General features: G+C 44.0%; 1 protein-coding gene across 1 annotated transcript; it reads left to right on the top strand.

Moving 5' to 3' along the window:
* Positions 1-2,871: 2,871 nt before the first annotated feature.
* Positions 2,872-16,449, top strand: wipf2a (WAS/WASL interacting protein family, member 2a). Its single transcript, XM_053340538.1, has 5 exons — positions 2,872-2,914; positions 3,397-4,056; positions 8,449-8,694; positions 13,338-13,439; positions 13,932-16,449. The coding sequence occupies exons 1-5, from the start codon at positions 2,872-2,874 to the stop codon at positions 13,973-13,975; spliced, it is 1,095 nt and encodes a 364-aa protein (XP_053196513.1). The 3' UTR covers positions 13,976-16,449.
* The last annotated feature ends 1,484 nt before the right edge of the window (positions 16,450-17,933 follow it).

Here is a 17,933-nt window from a genome sequence, read left to right as displayed (position 1 = left end):
CTTTCTTTCTCATGACCCTCTCTCCTTCCTTGCATCTTTCTTTCCTCTTTTTTGTTCGTTCCTTCCTTTTTTCATCCCTCCTTCCTTCCTTCCTTCCTTCCTTCTGTCCTTCCATCTGTCCTTCGTCCCTTTCTTTCCTCCCTCCTTCCTTCCATCTGTCCTTCCTCCCTTTCTTTCCTTCCTGTCTCCTTTTCGTTCCTTTTTTTCTTCCCTCCTTCCTTCCATCTTTTTGTTGGGACATACTCGATAACGTCCGCTCCAATATCGTTACAACAACATTTAAGATATCATCATCATCATCGTCGTAGACTATATGTATCGCACAAAGTATAGCCCGGTTACCATGGTTACACTGCAGCCTCACCCCATATCATTGACAGTGTGAGTGTGACCCAGTTGTCTCCGTGGTGAAACACAATACCACTCTATATAAACAGTTAGACCATAAATCAGCTGGTTTCTGACTCACTCGGAGGTAAAACAGCCAATCTGGCCAATGAGGGTTCGGGTTTTATGGGTTTTACGGGTTTTACGGATGTTTAACCGAAATTATACCGAACCCATGACCACGAAACCGAGGTTCAAACCAGACCGTGAGTCTTTCTGTTAGAGCAGGGATGTCAAACTCATTTTCATTCAAGGGCCACATATAGTCCAATTTGATCTCATGTGGGCCGGATCATTAAAGAGATGGAAGGAAGGAAGGAAGGACAGATGGGAGGAAGGAAGGAAAACAAGACAGGAAGAAAAGATGGAAGGAAGGAAGGAAGGAAGGAAAAAAGAAAGTAAGAAAGTAAGGGAGGAAGGACAGAAGGAAGGAAGGAAGGAAGGAAAACAAGACAGGAAGAAAAGATGGAAGGAACGAACGAAGGAAAAAAGAAAGTAAGGGAGGAAGGACAGATGGAAGGAAGGAAGGAAGTGAGGAAGGAAGGAAAACAAGACAGGAAGAAAAGATGGAAGGAACGAAGGAAGGAAAAAAGAAAGTAAGAAAGTAAGGGAGGAAGGACAGAAGGAAGGAAGGAAGGAAGGAAGGACAGATGGAAGGGAGGAAGGAAGGAAGGAAAACAAGACAGGAAGAAAAGATGGAAGGAAAGAAAGAAAGAAAGGGAAGAAGGACAGATGGAAGAAAGGGAGGAAGGAAGGACAGATGGAAGAAAGGGAGGAAGGAAGGAAGGAAGGAAAACAAGACAAGAAGGAAAGATGGAAGGAAGGAAAGAAGGAAAAAAGAAAGAAAGAAAGTAAGGGAAGAAGGACAGATGAAAGAAAGTAAGGGAAGAAGGACAGATGGAAGAAAGGGAGGGAGGAAGGAAGGAAGGAAGGATGGAAGGACAGATGGAAGGAAGGAAGGAAGGAAAACAGACAGGAAGGAAAGTGGGCCGGAATGGACCCCTCGGCGGGCCGGTTCTGGCCCCCGGGCCTCATGTTTGACACCCCTGTGTTAGAGAGACAGTTGAACCTCTGCTGGTCTTCGTTACTGATGTGAGTACTCATAACATGTTTTCAGTGAAGGCTGCGTCATCGTTGTCCCAGAGTCAATATCTCATGTGTAAATATTAGAGCTGCAACATTCAGCTGGTTACTGCTCCGTGGTTTGCATGTTCTCCTCGTGGGTTCTCCTCGTGGGTTCTCCTCGTGGGTTCTCTCTGGGTTTTTTTCAGGGTTGTCTCTGGGTTCTCTCTGGGTTCTGTCTGGGTTCTGGGTTCTCTCTGGGTTCTCTGGGTTTTTTTCAGGGTTGTCTCTGGGTTCTCCTAGTGGGTTCTGTCTGGGTTGTCTCTGGGTTCTGTCTGGGTGCTCTCTGGGTGCTCTCTGGGTTGTCTCTGGGTTGTCTCTGGGTTCTGTCTGGGTTCTCTCTTGGGTTCTCTCTTGGGTTGTCTCTGGGTTGTCTCTGGGTTGTCTCTGGGTTGTCTCTGGGTTCTGTCTGGGTTCTGTCTGGGTGCTCTCTGGGTGCTCTCTGGGTGCTCTCTGGGTTCTCTCTTGGGTTCTCTCTTGGGTTGTCTCTGGGTTGTCTCTGGGTTGTCTCTGGGTTCTGTCTGGGTTCTGTCTGGGTGCTCTCTGGGTGCTCTCTGGGTGCTCTCTGGGTTGTCTCTGGGTTGTCTCTGGGTTGTCTCTGGGTTTTTTTCTGGGTTCTCTCTTGGGTTGTCTCTGGGTTCTCTCTGGGTTGTCTTTGGGTTCTCTCTGGGTTCTCCTCGTGGGTTCTGTCTGGGTTCTGTCTGGGTTCTGTCTGGGTTCTGTCTGGGTTGTCTCTGGGTTTTTTTCTGGGCTCTCTCTGGGTTCTGTCTGGGTTCTGTCTGGGTTCTCTCTGGGTTCTGTCTGGGTGCTCTCTGGGTTCTGTCTGGGTGCTCTCTGGGTTGTCTTTGGGTTCTCTCTGGGTTCTCTTTGGGTTCTCTCTGGGTTCTCCTTGTGGGTTCTGTCTGGGTTCTGTCTGGGTTCTCTCTGGGTTCTCTCTGGGTTCTCCAGCTTCCTCCCACAGACCAAAAACATGCAGGTTAGGTTAATTGGAGACTCTAAATCGGCCGTAGGTTTGAATGTGAGTGAGAATGCTTGTCTGGTTACTCTATATGAGCTCTGTGATAAACTAGCGACCCGCAAACCTCCAGAGAGGAGAAGAAAGTTTTGAAAAATGAATTATTGATTAGTGTTGGTTCATGGTTCAAGTATTTAATGTACAACGTTAGATACAAACATTTCAGTCTTGGTAGTTTGTCTGTTAAGTTATTTAATTGATTTTAAACTAAATAAAAAAATATGTATACAGTTGTTTTCATATGTTTGGAGGGGTTTATTGTATAAAATGGGGAACATATTGATATATCGATATCGTGATATGAGGCTAGATATCGTCTTAGATTTTGGATATCGTAATATTGCGATATGTCATCAGAGTTTCTTTTCCTGGATTTAAAGCTGCATTACAGTAAAATATATAATATTCTGAACTCACCAGACTGTTCTAGCTGTTCTATTATTCACCTTTTATGCACTTTGTCATTATATCCACATTACTGATGACATGTGTAAATATTTTGTTGAAGCACCAACAGTCATCTCTAGATTTTGTCCGTATCGCCCAGCTCTAGTTTATTGTCCTCATTTGGTAGTTTTGAGTGCAGAGAGACGTTCAGTAAAGTCCTCGCCTGGAATCGGGTGGAGGACTATGCTGTCATGTTTGTTTGTTGTGTTTTATGAAGGATTTCCTGCATGTCGTCGTCTCGCTCTCACTTCCAGTCAGACGTGTTTTCCTTCGCTGTGATGTCCTGAAATCATCCTGATAGTTTTTATCTACGAGCTGTGAGACTGTTTTCTCTCAGACTCGACACACAGAAGACGTTTCCTTCATGTTTTTTTTCTCAGATAAACTTTTAACTCCAAACACCAACTTCTCTGTCTTCCTCTCAGATGGTCCAGCAGGTGGTTCGGTTGGCAGATCAGCTCTGAGACCCCCAGGATCCCGACCCGCCGCCCCTCGCCCCCCTACAGGCCGCTCCCCTTCCCCTTCCCCAGGAAACAAACCCTCCCCACCGGAGCACCAGCGCTCCCATCGCCCCTCGCTGCCCGACATCTCAAGGCCCACCAGCAGCAGCAGCAGCTCCTCCTCCGGCAGCGGGATGAAGCACAGCACCTCCGCCCCTCCTCCTCCTCCGCCCTTCAGCAGGGGGGGCCGCGGCAACGCCCCGCCCACCCCCAACATGAAAGCACCTTCCTCCTCATCCTCCTCTCACAGCAGGGAGAAGCCCCTCCCTCCGACCCCGAGCAGAGGCCCCACCCCTCCCAGCTCCGTAAAGCCCCCTTCTTCCAGCAGACCCCCCACCGGTGGCTCCGCGGCCCCCCCTCCCCCGCCGCCGTACCGACCGCACACATCCAACGGGCCCTCGCACGTCGACGGCGCCCCCGAGCTTCCTCAGAGGCACAACTCTCTGCACAAAAAACACTCGTCATCCGGAGGCAGCCAAGGACGCAGCCACGCTCCGCCCCCTCCTCCGTCACCGTCTCCAGCCGCACAGCAGGGGGGGGTCAGACCACCACCGCCCGCCAGAGAGCCACCGGGACGCAGATCAGGTAAAACCAAAAAAAATAACACCTTTAAACACAATTTACAGTCAATGAGGACAACGCAGAAGTAACTTAGAGCTGCATTCTATCAAAAGGCCACCAGGGGGCGACCGTCTCTATACAAGTCAATGGAGAATTCACCAACTTCTCACTTGATTTCTAACCTCAGTAAACGTTTTCAAAATGTGTTTATGGTCTCAATCGCTAGTTTAAAGCCTTCTTCAATGCAGTATGATGTTCATTTGGGACATTTTGGCCTCCCTGATTTTATATGTGATGATAAAGCAGGGTATGCATTAGGGCGTGGCTACGTCCTGATTGACAGGTTGATTGCCCAATGTCCTCGAGATCCAGCCCTCGCAACCATAGCAACCTCCCCTCTCCGCCTCATGCCCATATAAGTAGAATCCGTGTTTTTATTTTTCCCAGCATGCACCTGAAGTTTTTAAGATGGCGCTGCCTAGATTCAAAACTATTGGCTTCCGAGCAGCAGTCCACAAACCAATGGGTGACGTCACGGATGTTACGTCTTTTATACAATCTATGATTGAAACATAGAAGATGAAGATTTGACTCATTTGGATGCTGAAGCTTCATATTAGCTTCAGATCAACTTTTAAATCCATGTTTCCACAGAAGGAGGACTGTGAGTTTAGTCCTCCATCACTTCCTGTTAACATGATGAAGGTGTCAGGGGTCAGTATCAACAGGAGGAATCATTACAGCAAGAAAAAGCACTGAACAGTCTCGTCCTTTTAAGGTCTGATCTGAAGACAACGAACGTCTCTATTCTCTGAGGCGGAGGAATGTTCACACACAGAGACCGGAGCGAGTTTTGACTTGTTATCTCTTTCAACCTTTTTAAAGTTCAGTCCGGTCGGAGCCGAGTATTCTTCCACACGACGAGGGAAGAAAGTAGAGCCGGTGGCGTGATTCGCTTCACCTCCGCCGGGCTGGCCAAGTCTCTGCACGTTTAACCCTCCTGTCGTCCTCCCGGGTCAAATTGACCCCATCTCTCTTTTGACTGTTCCTTCTTTCCTTCCTTCCTTCCTTCCTTCCTCTTTCTTTAATTTTTCCTTCTTTCTTCCCCTCCTTCCCTCTTTCTTTGCTCATTTCCTTCCATCCTTCCTTCCTCCTTTCCTTCCTCTTTTCCTACCGCCCTCCCTCCCTCCTTACTCTTTTCCTTCCTTCCTCCTTCCATCCCTCCTTACTCCTTTCTTTATTTCCTTCCTTCCTTCCTCCCTCCCTCCTTTCCTTCCTTCCTTCCTTCCTCCTTTCCTCCCTCCCTCCTTACTCCTTTCCTCCCTCTTTACTCCTTTCTTTCCTTCCTTCCTTCTTTCCTCCCTTCCTCATCCCTTCCTTTCTCCTTTCCTCCCTCCTTCCTTCCTTCCTCCCTTCCTCCTTACTCTTTTCCTTCCTTCCTCCTTTCCTCCCTCCCTCCTTACTCCTTTCCTCCCTCTTTACTCCTTTCTTTCCTTCCTTCCTTCTTTCCTCCCTTCCTCATCTCTTCCTTTCTCCTTTCCTCCCTCCTTCCTTCCTTCCTCCCTTCCTCCCTTCCTCCTTACTCTTTTCCTTCCTTCCTCCTTCCCTTCCTCCTTACTCCTTTCTTTATTTCCTTCCTTCCTTCCTCCCTCCCTCCTTTCCTTCCTTCCTTCCTTCCTCCTTTCCTCCCTCCCTCCTTACTCCTTTCCTCCCTCTTTACTCCTTTCTTTCCTCCCTTCCTCATCCCTTCCTTTCTCCTTTCCTCCCTCCTTCCTTCCTTCCTCCCTTCCTTCCTTGACCTGAGGACAACAGGAGGGTTAAACATGTAAACGTCATATTTTGGGTTTATTACGTCGTTCCGCTGTTAGATTGACAGGAAGTTACAGGAAGTTACAGGAAGTTACAGGAAGTGACAGGAAGTTACAGGAAGCACGTGGAGCAGAGATGTGATGTATGTCAGCAGACGTGTTGAGGCTCGGCTTGGATGATGACTCATCAGATGCCTTCGTGTGTGTGTGTGTGTGTGTGTGTGTGTGTGTGTGTGTGTGTGTGTGTGTGTGTGTGTGTGTGTTAGAAGGAAACACGCCTCAGTGTTTAGACTTGATAAAACTTCCAGATGCTGATTTTTATTTTTGGATTTACATCTCGCTGGAAATGTTCATGATTAGAATTCAGAGCAGATGCACACACACACACACACACACACACGGTCACACACGGTCACACACACACACACACACACGGTCACACACACACGGTCACACACACATGCACAGAGGCACATAGTCTCAAACACACACACTCATAAGCATGCAGACACACACACACACACACACAGATAGTCACACACACACACACACACACACACACACACAGATAGTCACACACACACACACACACACACACACACACACAGATAGTCACACGCACACACACACACACACACACACACACACACACACACACACACACACACACACACACACACAACACCAAACAGGAAGGCACTTGTTAGCCGGAGCCTCTGCCGTGTTGTGATTGGATCGCAGCGCTTCGCCACGAGGCTCCTGGTTCCTCTGCATTCCTGAAGCTCTGGAATATTCCAGCATTCCTCCTCACTCTGTGTGTGTGTGTGTGACTCTGTGTGTGTGTCTGTGTGACTCTGTGTGTGTGTGTGTGTGTGTGTGTGTGTGTGTGTGTGTGTGTCTATCTGAGTGTGTGTGTGTGTGACTCTGTGTGTGTGTGTGTGACTCTGTCTGAGTGTGTGTGTGTGTGACTCTGTGTATGTGTGTGTGTGTGACTCTGTGTGTGTGTGACTCTGTGTGTGTGTGTGTGTGTGACTCTGTGTGTGTGTGTGTGTGACTCTGTGTGTGTGTGTGTGTGTGTGTGTGTGTGTGTGTGTGTGTGTGTGTGTGTGAGACTGTGTGTGTGTGACTCTGTGAGTCTGTGTGTGTGTGTGTGTGTGTGTGTGTGTGTGTGTGTGTGTGACTGTGTGTGTGTGACTCTGTGAGTCTGTGTGTGTGTGTGTAACTGCGCGTGTGTGTGTGTGACTCTGTGTGTGTAACTGCGTGTGTGTGTGTGACTCTGTGAGTGTGTGTCTGTGTGTCTCTTTGTCTGTGTGTGTGTGTGACTGTGTGTGTAACTGCGTGTGTGTGTGTGTGACTCTGAGTGTGTGTGTGTGTGTGTGCTGTCAGGATGTCTGGTCTTTCCTGTTTTTGTTCATTTTTTAGCTTTTTTTTATCACATATATAAAAACTGACTTTAAGAGACAGAGAGAGAGATAAGAAGATAAGCTGCTGAGCTGAGGATCCGATGAGGCGTTTGGTGTCTAATGTATGTGTAGTTATTCTGAGTTTTACTGCTGAAATGATGAGTTGATCAATCGATTATTCAAACAACACGACATCATTATAAATTAAATATATTTGGGTCTCGGACGGTTTGATGTCTGTTAGACTTTCACTGTGAAACGGCCACTAAATAGATTTTTACGCGCTTTTAAAAACGTCTTTAAATGCCTCAAATTGAACTTGACTGTAGAAACTCTGATCTGCTGCTGCTGATGATGATTGTCGTTTTTTTGGTTTCCTTTTTTTATTTTAGTTTAGAGTCTGACTGATACTGGATTATTGGGGCCGATAACGATATTAAGGAGTAAAAAAATTAATACTATGTTGAAATATTATATTAGCCGATAATATTATATATACAGAATACATAGATATACAGGTTTTTATGTAATGATCCTCTAATCTAATGAAGGTATGATATTTTACAGTTTAATGTTAAACTTGGTTTTATTAAATGATGTAAATGATAAATGTTAATTATAATAATAATTAAAGCTGCAAGTAGCGATGAAGGGATTGATAAGAGATTTATTAGTGTTGAAGCTTCAGTTAGTGTTTTTACTGAACAGGAAATAAGATCAGAAATTAGGTTTAACCCTTTATAGGACACTCATTGAAAGGAAGGAAGGATGGAAGGAAGGATGGAAGGAAGGAAGGGAGGAAGGATGGAAGGAAGGAGGGAGAGAGGAAGGAAAGGAAGGAAGGACGGAGGAAAGAAGGAAGGAAGGAAGGTAGGGGCGAGGAAAGGAAGGAAGGACGGAGGAAAGAAGGAAGGAAGGTAGGGGGGAGGAAGGAAGGAAGGAAGAAGAAAGGGGGATGGAGGAAGGAAAGAAGGAAGGGAAGAGAGAAGGAGGGAGGGAGGAAGAACAGATGGAAGTAAGGAAAGGAAGGAAGGAATAAAGGGTTAAATGTTTTTAAGGATTATTTTCTATTTATTAATAATAATAAAGCTCATTTGCATCTGAAACCTTTTGAAATGACATCATCCTGACCGTGTGTGTGTGTGTGTGTGTGTGTGTGTGTGTGTTTGTGTGTTTGTGTGTGTGTGTGTGTGTGATCCACGCAGCTCCCCAGGTGCCCCCTCCCGCCGGCTCTCGTAACGGCGGCCGTGAAGCCCCTCCCCCCCCGCCCCCGTACCGAGGCCACAGCTCTTCCAACGCCTCAGAGTCCCACAGCCGAGGGGGCAAACCGCCTCCTCCTTCCTCTTCCTCCTCCTCATCATCCTCCTCCCGCACCCCGGCCGGACCCCCTCCACCGCCCCCGCCCATCCGGAACGGCCACTCCTCCATCTCCTCCTCCAAGTCCATCATAGGTGAGTCGGGACGGGCCGCTTCGCCTTCATTGTATTACTCCTCCTCTTCCTCTTCCTCCTCATCTTCATCAGCTTTCACTCATTTACTGACTTTTTAAAATATATATAAGTAATCAACTCAACAATTATTAGGAAAAAGGAAAATACCTACATAAAAAAATCAATTTCAGACATTTAAAAGGGATGTTTCAACATTTTTGGAGATATGTTTATTAGCTTTCACAATTATCGGTTTGATTTCTGAAAGTTTCCAATTCCAACGTCTGATCGGGGTTTGTTGGAGTTTACAAAGCTGTTCCATCATGAAGAACATTTCTGATGGTTAATCCTCCTGTTGTCCTCGAGTCAAGGAAGGTAGGGAGGAAGGAAAGGGAGGAAGGGAGGGAGGAAGGAAAGGAAGGTAATGGGGAGGAAAGAAAGAGACAAGGAGGGAGGAAAGGAAAGAAGGAATGAAAGGAGGGAGGGAGGGAGGGAGGGAGGGAAGGAAGGAAGAGGAAAGGAAGGAGGGAGGGAGGAAGGAAGGAAAGAAAGGAGGGAGGGAGGAAAGAAGGAGGGAAGGAAGGAAGGAAAGGAAGAAGAAAGGAGGGAAGAAGGAAGGAAAGGAAGAAGAAAGGAGGAAGGGAGGAAGAGGGAGAAAGGAAAAGAGGAAGGGAAGAAAGAAGGCAGGGAGGAAGGAAAGAAGGAAGGGAGGAGAGAAGGAGGGAGGGAGGAAGGACAGATGGAAGGAAGGAAAGAAGGAAGGGAGGAAGGATATTTTGGGATATTTACAGAAGTTACCAAATATAATTATTTGTCCAATAAAGGGTTAAACTCATATATATTACTCCTACCGTCCTCCATTGAGTTCTTCTTCTTTCTTTTTTTTCTTTTTTTTTCTAAGCTCCTCTCAGCTGTTGGGCAGCGGCAGGACTTGTTAACACTGTTTAGTTTATGAGTCAGGTGGAAGTGATGAATGAGTGGCGATAGTCAAACATCCCGCAGCAGCTATGCAAAGCAGCCGTTTTTTATTTCCTGTTTTACTGGAACAAATCAGGAGGGTGGAGACGACGGTTCCTAGATCCCCGTCTGATACACGCAACTCATGTCAGGGGAGGTGAGCGTCTACGTGTGACGACGCACGCACACAGGGTGGAGGTGGTGAGAAGGAGATTCGCTTCCTTTGGGAAGGACAGACAAAAGGAAGGAAGGAGGGAAAAGGGGTTAGGAAGGAAAGGAAGGAGGGAAGGACAGACAAAAGGAAGGAAGGAAGGAGGGAAAAGGGGTTAGGAAGGAAAGGAAGGAGGGAAGGACAGACAAAAGGAAGGAAGGAGGGAAAAGGGGTTAGGAAGGAAAGGAAGGAGGGAAGGACAGACAAAAGGAAGGAAGGAGGGAAGGACTGACAAAAGGAAGGAAGGAGGGAAAAGGGGTTAGGAAGGAAAGGAAGGAGGGAAGGACAGACAAAAGGGGTTAGGAAGGAAAGGAAGGAGGGAAGGACAGACAAAAGGAAGGAAGGAGGGAAAAGGGGTTAGGAAGGAGGGAAGGACAGACAAAAGGAAGGAAGGAAGGAAAAGGGGTTAGGAAGGAAAGGAAGGAGGGAAGGACAGACAAAAGGAAGGAAGGAGGGAAAATGGGTTAGGAAGGAGGGAAGGACAGACAAAAGGAAGGAAGGAGGGAAAAGGGGTTAGGAAGGAAAGCAAGGAGGGAAGGACAGACAAAAGGAAGGAAGGAGGGAAAAGGGGTTAGGAAGGAAAGGAAGGAGGGAAGGACAGACAAAAGGAAGGAAGGAGGGAAAAGGGATAAGGAAGGAGGGAAGGAAAGACAAAAGGAAGGAAGGAGGGAAAAGGGGTTAGGAAGGAAAGGAAGGAGGGAAGGACAGACAAAAGGAAGGAAGGAGGGAAGGACAGACAAAAGGAAGGAAGGAGGGAAAGGGGATTAGGAAGGAAATTCCTTCCTTTCTTCTGTCTTTCCTTCCTTTCCTTCCTAATCCCTTTTCCCTCCATCCTTCCTTTCCTTCCTTCCTTTTGTCTTTCCTCCCCTCCTTCCTTTCCTTCCTAATCCCTTTTCCCTCCTTCCTTCCTTCCTTCCTTTTGTCTTTCCTTCTCTCCTTCCTTTCCTTCCTAATCCCTTTTCCCTTCTCAACGTATCACAGCCTCAACAAGTCAGATCATTGAATCCGATGCCTTTATTCTAGGGCTGGGCAATTAATGGAAAAATAATGGAAACCGACATTTAGAAACTCTAATCGACTTAATCTTGCTCATGTCAGTTAATGGTGGTGTTTACTGTTGCCATGACAGCAAAGGTTGCATATCTTTAAGGAATTTGATCATTTTAACCCAAACCATGATCTTTACATAGTTTTAATCAAGTAAACTAGACTTTAACCCCAGCGTCACACCTTCACCCTCCTGTTGTCATCCAGTTAAGGAAGGAAGAAGGAAAGGAGGGAGGGAAGGAAGGAAAGGAAGGAGGGAGGGAGGGAGGGAGGGAGGGAGGAAGGAAGGAAAGAAAGAAAGGAGAGGGGGGAGGAAGGGATGAAAGGAAGGAAGGAAGGAAGGAAGGAAGGAAAGGAGGGAGGGAAGGAAGGAATGCGTTTCCACTAGGGAAGGGAGGTACTTTTTTAGTACCTGCTCTGCTGAGGTTCCAAGCGAGCCGAGCCGATACTAAATGTGACGTCATCAGACTGCTGGCCTCTGATTGGTCAGAAGAGTTGTCGCTGGAAGAGTCATGAGCCGTCCCACACAAGAATCAAACCCGCCATTTTTAAATACCGGCAACAGCGTTACAGACATACATTTCTCTTCTCTTTGCTTTGTGTGTGACAGAAAGCCTCATACAGCAGCAAGTACACCATCGCCTCCATGTCCTCCATTGTTTATGTATTCGCGTATAACACAAAGTCACTGCAGTTTAACGCAGTGTTGCTATGACGACCCCGCCCACGTTGAGGAGGTACTTCTTTGTAATGGAAAAGGTCGTTCCTGGAGGCGAGGCGAGGCGAGCCGAGTCGTGCTGGACCTGTGTAGTGGAAAAGCACCAAAAGACTCGACTGATACTGAATTTTTGGGGCCGATTTTACAAAGTACAGATTTAACCCTTAAACAGACAACGTGCACCAGGAGATACACACTCTTTAACCTTCCTGTTGTCCTCCCGGGTCCTTCCTCTGTCCTTCCTTCCTTCCTTCATTCCTTCATTTCTCTGTCCTTCCTTCCTTCATCTGTCCTTCCTTCCTTCCTTCATCTGTCCTTCCTTCCTCAGATCTAAGTTCAGCTGTTAGGGTAAATGTTCCCTCCTTCTGTCCTTTCTTCCTTCCTTCATCTGTCCTTCCTTTCTTTCTTCCTTCCTTCCTCCTTCCTTTCCTTCCTTCTTCCTCCCTTCCTTCCCTTCCTCCCTTCCTCCTTTCCTTCCTTCTTCCCTCCTTTCCTTCCCACCTTCCTTCCTTCCTTCCTCCCTCCTTCCTTTCCTTCCTTCTTCCTCCCTTGCTTCCCTTCCTTCCTCCTTTCCTTCCTTCTTCCCTCCTTTCCTTCCTTCCTTCCTTACTTTAGGTGCAAACTAGTAAGGGCTGTTTAAGGGTTAATATCCGTATAGTTCTCTCCTTCTGTCCTTTCTTCCTTCCTTCATCTGTCCTTCCTTTCTTCCTTCCTTCATCTGTCCTTCCTTTCCTTCCTTCTTCCTCCCTTCTTTCCCTCCCTCCCTCCCTCCTTTCCTTCCTTCTTCCCTCCTTTCCTTCCCACCTTCCTTCCTTCCTCCCTCCTTCCTTTCCTTCCTTCTTCCTCCCTTGCTTCCTTTCCTTCCTCCTTTCCTTCTTTCTTCCCTCCTTTCCTTCCTTCCTTCTTTCCTTCCTTCCTTCCTTCCTTCCTTTAGGTGCAAATGACATAACTAGTAAGGGATGTTTAAGGGTTAATATCCGTATAGTGGCCGATAATGTTATATTGTTTTTTTGGAACAGTCCCTTTAATGTGGTTATCTAACTCTTGTGACTAGGTTATATAACGGAGGTAGTGATATTTTAGAGGCAGCGTAGAGCAGATTAAACACAGTCACATAAAACAATGACTACATTCAGATTAAAGCTGAGAGTCAGCAGCTGAACCTCACAGTCTTTGTGTCCTTTTAAAATACAACCTGCTGAACTATAGACACGAAACAATGAAACATATGCTGCTGCTGCTGTCATCATCATCATCGTCCTCGTCACACAGAAACTACAATACAACCCATCAACGCTCCATTTGTCTTTCAAAAGTCTTTATGAAGTTAAAAAGACAAAATGTTCTCTGTAGTTTATTGTTTTGGGTTATAATATTTATATTAAATCAGTATTTCATCATTTTTATTTGATTATTATTCATAAATCAATGCTTAGTGGGGGTTTTTAGAAACATTTAACCAATGAAAAAGTATTATAAAAGGCTTGTGACTATTACTATTACTCCTTTTACACTTCTACATGGGTATATTTGTACTTTGAGGACATCAGAAAGACAAAATATCAGAAAACTCATTTAATTGACTTTAAAATGATGAACACATGAACATCGTCAGCTTCATAAAGCAGATATATAAACTGTTAACATCTTTTCTTTTTACTCTTTTTCTTTTTTTTTTTTTTTTGGAAGCTGAAATAATAATAAATGTTTTTGTCTGTTTTCTTTCTTCAGATGATTTTGAGTCCAAGTTCAACTTCCACCCCATCGAAGACCTTCCACCTCCAGAGGAGTACAGACATTTTAACAAAGTCTACCCCAGCAAGAACAACAAGGGTACGGCTGCACTCGTTTGATTTAAACTCTGCTGTGTGAGCTTCACTTTCATTTGACCTGTGAGGTAAAACAAAGAAATAAGAAGATGAATTATCTCACAGTCTCAAAATATCAGACTAAAAATTATCACTATTATCACAATCAGTTTGCCAAAAAATGCCAAATATTCGCTTCCAACGTCTCAAATTTGAGGATTTGCTGCTTTTCTTTGTCTTGAATCATAATCACATAAAACAAGACATCTGATGAGGAATGATTACAGCAAGAAAAACACTTAATGGTCATTTTTAGGCTCCTGAGAGACTGAAAAAATGATGAACTCGTCCTTTAAGTTTATCACAGTGTAGTTGTTACTCATTTCCAGCTTTTCGTCACGTCTTCATGTCACAGCAGCTGTGAGGAATTTATAATGTGTGGTTCATAGTTAATCATTTCTGTGTGTGTGTTAAACCTGACCTATAGTAACCTCTCTGTCTCTCCTTCCACCCTCAGCCACGATGAGAGTAGCTCCTCCAGCCCCTCCGGTGAGCAGGTGAACGGACCCTCAGCTCAGGACTTGAACTCTCAGTCAGCCGACTCGACGGACGGTCAACGAGGGAAGCGCTCGAATCCACAAACACACACACCACCACGACAAAAAAAAAAAAAAAACCCAACACTAACACTAAACCACCAGCTGGAAGCAACAGCGGAGAATGCAACGTGAAACACTACAGCCACGCAGGTTTGACACTACTCGTCAGTCACCGTCTGTCTTTGCACGAGAGAACAAAAAAAAACAAAAAAAAAAAAAACACTCGAGAAAACAGACTCGACACTTCTTTTTTTTTTCTCCACACTGTGACCATGACGACTTCTCCTCCTCCTCTGCTGACTGTAACGCAGAGGCTTCTGTTCAACACTACATATCAGGACCAAACTCTAGAAAACTTCCAAATCTGTGCATTCCATCTTTTTTTTTTTTCTTCTTTTAATTCATATTCATGATAATAATGGTGATTTTTGCTTAATAACAGAATATGTTTATTTTTGGGGGTGGGCGTTGGGGGTGGGGGTGTCAGCGTTGATTTGTGGGTGCAAAGAATTCAACTCTACGAATGGAAACTGTCTTTTTTTGAAGTTTGAAGTTTTTCAGCAGATGGATTCAATTTAAAGGTTCTTCACCACACTGATGATAAATGCCATGTGAATGTGGAGCTCATCATTGATTCTTTTGTTTTTTGTTTTATTTGCTTAAAATAGCCATTCCTGCAGTGCCAGGTGAGGGTGCGTTTGAATCCCAACTCTTTCTGTCTCAGTGTGCCAAAAGCGGGTGGAGTCAAGTGAACTGCACAGAGTTAGGACAGTTTCCATAGATGATGATCTTTTGCATCAAACTGACATTTTGGATTTCTCTCTTTTACTGGAAAGCTTGCCAAGTTATAACCGAAGCCTCGCCAGGTTGTTTATTTTTAAACATTCGGAGAGGGGTTATTTCCTGCTTTTTTTTTTCTCTCTCTCCCTCTCTCTACTTTCCTTAATTTGTTTTGGAGGGAGAGGAGTGGGGGTGTTTATGTTTCCATCTTCAGGCGATGTTGCACGGCAGCTTCACTGCTCAAACCCAACCGAGACACTGTGCATGACGCTCATTGATGCACTTATAAGAAGAGGCGAGCCTGCAATCAGGAGTGAATTCATGTTAGATGTAACACAAAAGCTTCAAATGTGTCTGATAATAGCCAGCATCTTTCTCCAAAAACACTTAGGCCAACACTAAATTATTATTATTATTATTATTATTATTATTATTTGTTTACTGGACCAAGTTTAGATGATTTTAGCTGCAGAGTTTCGGAGACGTTTTATAAGGGATCATTTGTCACTTTTTTTTCTCCACAGAATTTCCTCTTTGCAGGGAAGTCGGTCTAAAAGAAGCTCAGCTCTGTTCTCAATCCATAATTGTACCTTTTTTGCTGCTGGTGGGCCTTTTCTTTTCTTTTCTTTTCTTTTCTTTTCTTTTCTTTTTTTTTTTTTTTAGTAGAAGGACTGTACGACCAGAGAAAGATGATTTTGTTGTTTTATTGCTATGCAAGGAGCAGTTTGTACAGATTGTAGTTGGTAGCGGCTAACCAAAAAAAAAAAGACAAAAACAAACAAAAAAAAGGAACACTTAAGTGCCAGAGAACTATTTTTTTGTTTTTTGTTTTTTAGCAGATGGAGGTTTTTACTTCACGTTTCGTTATTCTGAACCATTTAGCTTGACTTTAAAAAAACAAAACACTAATTACATCATATTCAAACTAAAGATGCCATGCAGGGAAATGAACAATAAAAGAATAAAGTTAGTTGAGGTTAAATCAATCCTCTGTTCTCAGTGCTATGGCGCCTCCTGCTGGTTTTTGCCTTACACACATCTGTTGTCACTCTCATCGGTACCAGTGATTTTTATTTTATTTTGTTTGTTTTATAGGGGGGGAAAGATGATGACAACTAAGTAAATAAGAAACTATTTGAAAAATGCAATAAATATTGTATATTTACATTAAGGAATATGGTAATCATAGTTATTGATCTATTTTTATGTTGTAAAAAGCTTGTAATATAGGAAAGAGAAATGATTAAGAGTTATAACAATGTTCCAGTCGGTGAGCTTTGGTCTGATAGAGCGGACTCTCTGTAGCACTTCTCTGGATGTTTGGCCATAAGGGTGAATGAGCTGGATGGATGGATGCGAGGTTTTGCCAACGAGCCAACACTTTTTGGGGATCCTGTTTGTAAAATTAAAAAAAATTGAAGAAAAAAAAAATGTGCAGGAAAGTAGTGAAGGTGAGTCTGGGAGGTGGAAGTCGGCAGCAGCACAAGAAAATCAACAACAATAAATGTAACTGCACTTCCTGTCCTGGATGTTTGCTCACCTTGTCCACTCTCAGAGCAGAAACCCTGTGGTCATTTCATGTTAATCAACCATGTTTTTATCATCTGAAATCATTTTCAATAAATATGTTCCTGTTGGGGGAAAAAGGGTACCTGATGCATGGTCGCTTTGTCGTCTCTTCTTTCTGCTCTTTATTCTGTGTTTAAATGAGTACATAGGATACTTCACAAAAGCAAAAGTGGAAAAAGCAAAGTTTGAGTAAGAGACTTATGTGTTAGTACTCTGAATAATGATCACAAGTTTAAATATCAGCTAACCTTGTACTTCTTAAGTTTGATATTGAAAGTTCACAAATGTTCAAATCTATGAACATTAAAACACTTTTTCTTGCTGTAATCATTCCTCCTGTTCATACTGACCATTAGATGATCCTTCATGTTTACAGTGGATGTGATGGAGGATAAAATCCACAGTCCTCCTTCTGTGTAAAAACAATGTAAAGTTGATCTAGAGCTAATATGAAGCTTCAGTCGTCCAAATGAGTGAAATCAAATAGATATCTTTCAACGTTGCAGTCTTTTTAGTGCCAAAGTCCCTCTTTTTGTTACTACCGTAAACTTCCACCACAGCTCAACAGGAAACACTAAGAGGGAATTTGATGCTATAAAGACTGTAAATGTGTCAGATATCCACTAAGAGCCCGTGTTTTCTGTATAACCGACCAATAACCGAATATTTGCTTCATGCCGACATTCAGGTTAAATTTTGTCAAAGAAAATTAAAATATTAATTACAAACAACAAGCTTTAACTTCAAAAACTTGTATTTATTTAAATGATAATCAGCCTTCATTGCTTTACAGAAACACATTCATTAAAAGAGCAAATCTTACAGGTTTACAGCACTAAAAATATAACAGCATGGATTATTTTCTACCCATCATAAACAACTCTGAGCATATCCTTTATAATAATGTTAGCAATGAGAGACGTAACTTTAGTTTTCTCTCTGAGACTTTCGTCAAACTTTCGAGGAGCCGTTAGAAACGTTGACGTACTAGTTTGGTGATTAGCGTCAGGTCCGTCTCCCTTAGTAACCGTCACAGCAGACATCAGCTTTTTGTCCGTATAAAACCACGATAGCTCAACTCTGCTCCACATATTTCACACCTGACAACATTATCCTTTAATTTCTGGAAGCTTTTAAACCACGCTGGACTTTTGTGTGGCTTTGTCTGCATCATGTTCCCTCTAGTCAGCTAGCTAGCAGGCTAACTTACTAGCTAGCAGGCTAACTTATTAAAATATTCTTGCTGTAAAAAAAACTAGGCCGTATTACAGGAGTTGTTGCTATGCTGGATGTGTCAGCTAACCTAACAAACTCGGCTTGGTGTGTGACAATGAAAATGATAATAATAATAAGTGAAATAAAACTATATAAACATATTTTAAGACAAAATACACAATAAGCAAAACAATAAAAATGTACAACATTATGAGATATATGGATTATGTAAAGATTTGAGATCTGAGATTCCTGATCTGAGATTTATGTATATGTATTTTAAAATTACCTGCAGGAAAAAAAAGATGTAACATTGCTGATGTGTTCATGAGGTTTAGTTGACTGTGCTGTACAGT

The sequence above is a fragment of the Scomber japonicus genome, chromosome 2, assembly GCF_027409825.1.
Source record: "Scomber japonicus isolate fScoJap1 chromosome 2, fScoJap1.pri, whole genome shotgun sequence".
NCBI classification, from domain to species: domain Eukaryota; kingdom Metazoa; phylum Chordata; class Actinopteri; order Scombriformes; family Scombridae; genus Scomber; species Scomber japonicus.
The sequence above is the reverse complement of the archived record's forward strand: the minus strand, read 5'-3'. Positions and strand labels throughout refer to the sequence as shown.

Bases quoted from the DNA above. Each gene is read 5' to 3' on its own strand.
- wipf2a (XM_053340538.1), top strand. From the start codon at position 2,872: ATGTCATCAGAGTTTCTTTTCCTGGATTTAAAGCTGCATTACA. The intron at 2,915-3,396 runs GTAAAATATATA...TCTTCCTCTCAG, and splicing joins GGATTTAAAGCTGCATTACA to ATGGTCCAGCAGGTGGTTCG. The intron at 13,440-13,931 runs GTACGGCTGCAC...TTCCACCCTCAG, and splicing joins CCCCAGCAAGAACAACAAGG to CCACGATGAGAGTAGCTCCT.